The sequence below is a fragment of the Pogonomyrmex barbatus genome, unplaced genomic scaffold (assembly GCF_055798465.1).
Source record: "Pogonomyrmex barbatus isolate J1 unplaced genomic scaffold, ASM5579846v1 scaffold2, whole genome shotgun sequence".
NCBI lineage: Eukaryota > Metazoa > Arthropoda > Insecta > Hymenoptera > Formicidae > Pogonomyrmex > Pogonomyrmex barbatus.
In genome coordinates this window covers 17,892,346-17,900,859 of record NW_028297116.1, presented here as the reverse complement: position 1 = coordinate 17,900,859, position 8,514 = coordinate 17,892,346, and the positions used below count along the sequence as shown (strand labels likewise).

Genomic DNA, 8,514 nt, shown 5'->3' with positions numbered 1-8,514 from the left:
AAGACTTCATTTTTCCTGTAATAAATTCACCAATATTCTCATAGATGGCGACATAAATATCTTCTTGATTGAAGAAATCGAATTACTCAATGTTAATGAATCAAGAAGATATAAAGTTATCACAATTTAGATTAAAACATTAACTTTTTCAAAAAGCAAATAATTTACAATGTTGGAAAAAAATAAATAATATTACAAATCTAAATTGATAAAATATTAGCAAAATATTTCGCTTGATATTTCATTGCGTACATTACTATGAGTTAAAGATTAATACTTTTTTATAAAAAATATATTACTACTCTTTTTATATTATTAAAAAATTTATTTTAATATCTCTTTTTAAGAAAATACCGTCAGTAAATACAATTTTAATATATATTTAAACAAGTAAAAAAATTTATTGATAAAAACAATCTTCAAATAAATATTTTAAACATTAGGATTTATCAATAAATTAAGCATTCACAAAACTGATTTAAAAAAAGTTTTATTACAAATTCTTAAATTATATAATACTAATATTGATTTTCTTATTGCTATCACAGATTAATCACTCATGAAGTTTATTTGATAACACCAAAATGTAAATCAACATAAATAATTATACATCGATAAGTTTTCTAAAATAATATTCTACAAATAAACTATGCTATAAAATTAATTACAACACTTTCTTTACATTAATGTAATAAAAATGTTTTAGAAGAAAAACTTGTAGCATAAGAAAAATTGTGTAGTAATGGATTATAATCAAAGTAATACGTATATTTAATTCGTTGTAATAACACGCATGAAAATGTCGATACTAATCATCTATCTTTTAAAATGCTTAAAGAATAAAAATAATTTTCTAACATCACAAATCTAATCGTAAATAATAATCTGAATTAATTATAAAGATAAACTATTATCTACTGATTTAAAGCCAAGTACCAAAGTAACACAGAATAGCATATTATTTTATGATATCGCTTTTATGATCTTTTATCAATCTCTATTGGTTTAGGTATGGTACACAGTGTATTGCAACCAGTAATTAACATAACGGAGATATTGGACATAAAATCTATGTAAATAACCTATGGTTTAAAACCTATGTAAATTATACATAGATAAATTATACATATATCTCATTCATCCTTTTAAATTATTAATAATACTTAAAAATAAAAAATTAAAAGTTATCAATTAAACATCTTTTAAACTTAATCCTGAATAAAAACTCTTATTTTGCTGTAGATATATGTGTCTAATAACTTTTTTCCTCAGTTTCTTTATTTCTCGCGTTAACTTAATTGCAATCTATTAAAAAATATTTTACACTTGATACAATATACATGACATAAGAGAGATATACTGCCAGTTTTTAATTAAGTCTTTCAAATGATATAAAATTAATTGAAGAATAAATTTCCACGTGCTCTATTTATAATTATCAAATGAGAGAGAGAGAGAGAGAGAGAGAGAGAGAGAGAGAGAGAGAGAGAGAGAGATTATTTGGTATCTTATATTTTTATTAATAAGAAGATCGACTTTTCTTCAATGTATTAAAGCACATATACACGTAACATAAGTGACGCCAAGTTCCCAAATAAAACGTGAAAAAAAGAATGCATTTCATTTCATATTACAAAGTGTATTCGTGCTACCAGGGTCTCCACATCGGGTCACGATCGTCCACGCGCTCGACGTCGATTTCTTCATCGTCATCGGCGTTAATGTCTTGCGGATCGTTCGTTTTATTTCTCATCGTTGTTGTCGTCGTTGTCATCGTCGGCTGTCGCCGGTCCCTCAGGCTCTTCGATTTGGCACTGCAATTTACGGTTAATTTCTCACTCCCATTAACGAGCGACATCGAGGCGCGGGATCGAGGCATGGAGGAAACGGTTGTCGCCGACGCGCCTGCATCGCGGACAGTTTTATCGGCGTGAGGCGTGGATCTTATCGGCGACGTGTTTGTGGAGAGAATCGCCGAGTCAATTTCGCCAGAGGTGCCGACTTCGCAAGGTGCTACGATGTTGGCGATGCGATCCAGATTGGCCAGGGTAGGCGATAACAGGTTGGCTTTCGGCTGAGGAGAACACATTTTTTTGTCGTCATTATGGCGGTCGTTAACACTCGGCGATCATAAATCTTTTGCGACTCGGGCTATTTCCGCAACCTGCTCACGATAATATTCTTTTCACCATTTTTGGGCATAGTTTCGCGAGAGTAAAAGTGTAGCTTCATTCATTCGTTTCCTATAATTCGGAATTAATATCTCCTACATCATACCTTACCCGGACTCTTTTACTATTTTTAATAAAACGATATGATTTTGCAAAATTGTACAGATAAATAAGGATAATGATAGGTAAAAATGTAGTAAAAAATTACTAAAAAAAATATACTTAATATCATATCATAATTTACGAACAAGGTGCGAAGAACATTCAAGTTTTCGCAATTTATAAGTGAGAATACGTAAGTGATCGATTAATTATAACAATTATTACAGTTTTCGTAATTTTTACGCTTTAATCATCAGTTGCGGATGATGCAATAAGGCACACAATTTTATCACGTATAATTATAATAAATTGCAGGTTACACGTCAGTCTATTGTCCAGTAACGCGGAGTCGATGCAATGACACGTTACATGGGGCGTATACTTTGAATTTCATAAACACGAATAATTAGTATTGACGAATCAGGTTGCCATACGACAAACGACGCGACACATCATATTTCATTGAAAAGCGAAATGCCGCAATTAAAAACCTCCTTTTCCCTTTTCTGTCGTGCCTGGAAATGCCATTACCTTCGATGCGAGAATTTACGAGATCGAGGAGGAAATCGCGGATGTACTCTTTATCGGATCTCAAAACTCTCCCGTCTTCTTGTCGCTTTCCCTTCGTGGCTGGGCCATTAATAATTACCCACAGATCGAATACGATAATTACCGGTGAATTTGTTTGCCGGCCCGTTTGGAGACCAGCTGCGAGGTGTCTCGCCAGTCTCTCCGCGGCTTCACCTGGAAGCGACGAGAGAAATCTGCAGGCTTCCGCCGCACAATGCCCAAATCCGGACTGCCAACGGCTCTCCGCGGAAATTTCGTCGCCGCTCGCAATCGTCGCCGATAATCCGGAGGACCGCGAAGCCTGCAACTTCTGCAGATGACGCACCGTCAGCTCGAGGATGTCCGCCTTCTCCAGCTTGCTAATGTTCTCCCCCTCGGTCTACAAATCATTGCAATTTCGCCAGACTTGTCATTTTACGGGAGAGGAATTAGGAATTAGGAAATAGTATTAAATCAAGACTAAATATTCTCACAAGAACGTTATAATCCTTTTAGAAAAAAAATTTAATCCTGATTTGAATTTATACCGATGTAAGTATAGATATTTTCATATAAATCTTCATATAAAAGATTTTTACTCTTGAATTGAACAAAAGTAATACAAATTCAATCAAATCAAGGTTAAAATTTTTAATATTATAATATTCTTGCTTGTATATAAGAATTTAATTTGATTTTCGCTGAGGCTGATTTTTTTCTGTGTACATACTTCAATTTTCCTAAAATAAAATCGGATTAAAAAAAAAATAATCATGCATATAATTTTAGATCGAAAGGAAGCATTTGTTACGCCACAAGTGTTGTGCACAAAATACAACAAATATTAATTCTGACAATTTTATAATCGATTGTGTTTCCAATCACCTTTCAAATTACGATCGAACGTACAACGATCATTATACTCGATCGGGGGGGGGGTCTAATGTTCGTTGACCATACAATTTCGCGCATCTTTGCCATGAAGTCAATTCTATTCGTTTCCATCGGTCACTAGTCACTCATCGGCCATCCGCACTAAGTACGGCGGAACGATTCCGCAAAAAAGAACATCTCGAGTTTTTTCGCGCTAGAAGAGAGAGATTGCCATTAAGATGGTATCGTTACCTGGCTCGTAACGCTCGCAGGGCAGTTTACTTTACGTCACTCGATCGCACGTCGCAAAAAGAAAGAGCGAAGAACGAGCGATCTCTAAAGGATCGTGGCCACGACGGCGCCTGAGCGTGGAGGCTTTACGCTCGCCAGCTCGCGACGTTTTGCGAGAAGAAGAATAGCATCCGGTCGGCGGGCATTAAGCCGTACGAAACGTGCCGATCGGACCGGGTAATGTGCCGTTGGAAAATTAGCATGGTGAAATCAGCGGTGCCTTTCACGCTGATTCAGCGAATTACGCGCGAACGTAGGTTTCACGCGCGTGAGTGTTGGAAACCGCGCGGAAAGACGGTATCGACAAATTACCATCGGTGGCGAGGCACGTTGTAGAGAATAGCTATTTAAAGCGTAATACACAGGAACTATGTGATATCGCTACTTTAATGCGCCATCATACCTCGCCGTTTTCGAGCGCAAGGAAAATTCTTTAGAGATACCACCCTCTTCCTCTTGTTAGAAATTAGAAAATTATTTGCGAGCAAAATTAAAATTAAAATAGCGCAAAGTCCAAAGTGCATCAAAAAGTTCTTTTGTAATTATCCTGGTGCAATTTTATATTTATTTCGCGGTAATTTTATAGAGGAAATTGAACAGCAAAGGTTGCTCTATCTCACACATATTCGACGCTAGGCAAGTCCGTCTAATTCCTCTCAGCTGTTTATCCAGATCGCGTTATGACGTTATCGCGGACTGAGAATCGTGCGCGGTCATGGTTAACGTTGAACGCGCGGCGTAAATAGGCGAACGAAGCGCAACACTGGGATGCAATTATCGGGGGAGATTAAGCGGCGATAATGAGGACATTTAAATATTCACATAAAGCGCACGTAAACGCGATCGTTCCGCATGACTGCGCACGGAATATCATTTTGTTGACACTCGCTCACCGGGTGCAGGTTCCCACGCTCTGGGAATATTTAAAAGCAAAATCGCCTGCACGCGTAGTTGCGGCCGGAGAATGCGTTTCCTGCTAGGCGCGATCCGTAAAATTGCGGCAGGGGCGGGTGACGTGCGAGGAGAGAGAGAGAGAGAGAGAGAGAGAGAGAGAGAGAGAGAGAGAGAGAGAGAGAGAGAGAGAGAGAGAGAGAGAGAGCACTTGGTATCATAAATAGAGCCGGTGGGAGTCGAGCAAGAAACACAGGTTTCCTACGAAGGCTCGCCCAACGCGCGGGGAGGAAAGGAAAAAAAAAAAGAGCATAGCACGTGCTCGCTGAACCACACAACGGTATATCGGCGCAGCCCATGAGTGTTGCGTTCAGAAATGTCGCCACTTCTTCGCGCCGCTAAACAATTTATCCCCGATCGTGCGAAAGAAGGGGGAAAAAAAGGATAGCGCGCAGTGAAAGTTAATTGCCACGTGTAAAAAAAGTCGCGAGAAGTCGCGTACCATACTATTATTACGTTCGACTGCGTCTTACGTGCGTAACGCGTAACAACCTAATCATTAATCTGTTCGAAACGTTAATTTGAGGATATACAAGAAAGATTACACCGAACACAACACACCTGACATTTATAGACATTTTTTTTTTTAAATTTAAGATAAAATTTTCCTTTGCATCGTCTTGATTTCAATATGCAACCGCTACTTCAGAAAAAAAAAACTATAACGTTTTACAGTCTAAAAAGAAGAGAAATTGCAGGCAAACGTACCTCCAACGCGTCCACCATGAGATCCTTGAGTTCGTCGAGGCAACGGTTTATCCGCGCCCGCCTCTTCCTTTCCAGGAGCGGTTTCGTTATCTGGTTATTAAACACACGTTATATTTTATAATCAATATCAGCTGCTCCGAGCGTTCGCGCATCGATCGGGTTCGGAATTTTTTCCTTCTCGAGCCCGCGCCTCTCTCGGCGCGTGCGTGTTCGCTAGTTCATCACAATGTAAATTGTTAATTTACGAGCGGGCCAATACGCACGGGCGGGAACTGCGGCACTGTCGGCGCGACGGAACGTAAGCAATAATCGAGCCTCATGTCGTATCGATGCTTTATCGTTTCATCGCCGGCATTAATTCAGAAAAGAAATCCTCGATTTGCATTCTCGCGCGCGAGAATCAAGGCCTCGTTTCATCGCAGCGCCGAGACAGCCTGCGAGCCGAGCTGTGATTTAGCTTCAATTAGCGATCGGTAATTTGTTCCGCGCGTCATTCGTCATCGATCGCGATTTCTTCGATGGTTGAATCGTAAAAAGAAACGAGACGTTTGTAACGTCAGATATCAAGTTGAAGGAAAAGGAATCACTTGCCGATGCCGCCACGACGAGTTCACCAATTACGACGAACATTCGACTATCGATCCATCGATGAATATTGATTGCGAAAAGTGAAATTATCATACTTGTAAATACGTAACATTATTACGCATTAATATATTCTCTCGGCCGTAATTCGTATCGCGAACATTGTAACACAAACTAAATGCCGTTGTTAATTATCAGTTATTGATGCTGCATCAATGTTGCCGCGCAAAACTAATTAATCGTCGTAATTAACTGCATTGATGAACAATCGTTAATTTTGAAAAAGGATTTCTGTGTGTCGTCGGCAATTAATGAACTAACAACGACTCGTATATGAATTTTAGCTCGGATTGAAAAGTGAGCAGATTGTGCGAACTTATCACACAATCACTCGCAGGTTGCGCACGTAATTTAATATTAAACATTTCGAGCGACATTTAATTACTCGCGACTATATATCTTTATAATTCGCATGCGGTTGTATAAGAAGAAAATATAGTACTTAGCATTCATGCTTAACTATATTGATCATAATACCTTCTTGTATTGGTATGTTCTCGAGACCGGATGAGGATAATCGTACGACATCATTTCAGGTGGAAAAGACATAAATCCAGGAAGAAAACAAGAAACTGTAAAGAAGCAATCGATGTATAATTAATATATAATGGAAATTAATTGAAAGACTTTTGAAAAAGACGGCAAAGAAGAAAAATAATATAATAACGAGAGCAATTAAAGCTTGAACGCGCAGTCATACGTGCATGACAATTTATTATAAATATAAATATTACGAGAGGAATATTGAAAAATGCAAATATACGATGTGCTTCTTTCTGTTTTTACTAAATATGGCATATCTTCTAAATTGCACATCTTCTCAGTTAGGAATTTCATATTTTTTGCAGACAGTTATGTGAAAATAAATAATGTGATACGTGAAATATATTGCTGGTAATTAAGCACAATCATCGGTGAAGCTAAATATAGCTAGTCAAACCGGATGGCTCTCGGTAAAATATATAATGAAAATCAGATGCGGTTTCGCTAGCAGTTAATAAAATTTATTTGATAAATAAAACACGTGTGAGAGCCATTGGCAATATATGCCGGATGATCAATCGGTATGATTTATATAAAGCCATAGATCAAATAAATCCGGACAGATCCAATGAGAGACGGCATTGGAAATTTCAATCATATTTGAACAGAAGTGCAAAATATTTATTTTTAAAATTAATATTTATTTTTAAAATTAATATATTATGACCTTTTCCATCTTAATTTTTTCACAGAGATAAGAATGACTATTTTATACGTTGCAAAAGGAAGGAATTTAATTTTATATATTATTTATATATTTTATTTGTATATTTATAAAATACAACCCCTAAAAAAGAACGTGTATAAATAATATATAAAAAAAAATAATTTAAAACGATGTACCTTTCTATAAAAACTGTCAGCTCCAAAACAGTGATCAATAATTGCAGAGTTCGTCATTTGAAGCGTCGAGGATTGTTAGAAAAACTGGCCGAATCTCCGTTGAATAAACAAAATCGCGCGCGCGATGGTGTGTCGTCCCTGAGGAGTTTTTTTTTTTTTTTTCCGAACAGTCCGATCATATCACGAGAGCGATTTGCCTTACGGCGTCTCGCCGCGACATTTTACATCTCCCGTGTCAAAGTGTAAATGGATAAAATATCGGATAACGCGTGTATACCGACGACACGTCGAGCGGATTGACAGGTCGGGACGGGCTGACATTAGACACGCAGGCGGGTGCACTTGGTGAGGTCTCTACACCAACTGACTCGATGCTCTCCGCTGCCATTCCGGCACAGGCTACCCTCACCCAGCCTACGAACCCTCCGGAGAAGCTACTTTGGATAGGAAGGTCGCTCCAAATGCATCGTTGTGTATGTGTGCTCACACAGAGGCGCGCGCGCAACCGTGCGTATCGATGGGCTGACAAAAACATGAGGGACTGCACACGAGAAAATAATTCAGAGTCAATATATACTTCAGCTTGATACTGCCAAACGATTCCAACAAACTTTCTCCAGATCCTTTACCGAAGAGCTCCCAGGGAGCTTTTCGCACTTTCCGATTGTCTGGATTATGATGAGAAATTAAATAGGAAAAAGATAAATTCTCTATAATAAGAATAAATAAATTCTGACAAAGATGACAAGGCCAATTCCTTGAAAGCAGGATCTCAAAGTGCTAAATATTAATATGAAATAAATTCAAGTAATTAATATCGTCAACCACGTGCGACTAT

The 8,514-nt window shown here is 37.8% G+C and overlaps 1 protein-coding gene across 1 annotated transcript; it reads right to left on the bottom strand.

Annotated features, from left to right (window-relative positions):
* Nucleotides 1-476: 476 nt before the first annotated feature.
* LOC105434242 (transcription factor HES-4-B) lies at nt 477-8,229 on the bottom strand. The gene is made up of 5 exons (XM_011649906.3): nt 7,677-8,229; nt 6,768-6,862; nt 5,646-5,735; nt 2,947-3,222; nt 477-2,074 (listed from the first exon to the last, which is right to left on the bottom strand). The coding sequence occupies exons 2-5, from the start codon at nt 6,837-6,839 to the stop codon at nt 1,649-1,651; spliced, it is 864 nt and encodes a 287-aa protein (XP_011648208.2). The 5' UTR covers nt 6,840-6,862; nt 7,677-8,229; the 3' UTR covers nt 477-1,648.
* Between the last annotated feature and the right edge of the window lie 285 nt (nt 8,230-8,514).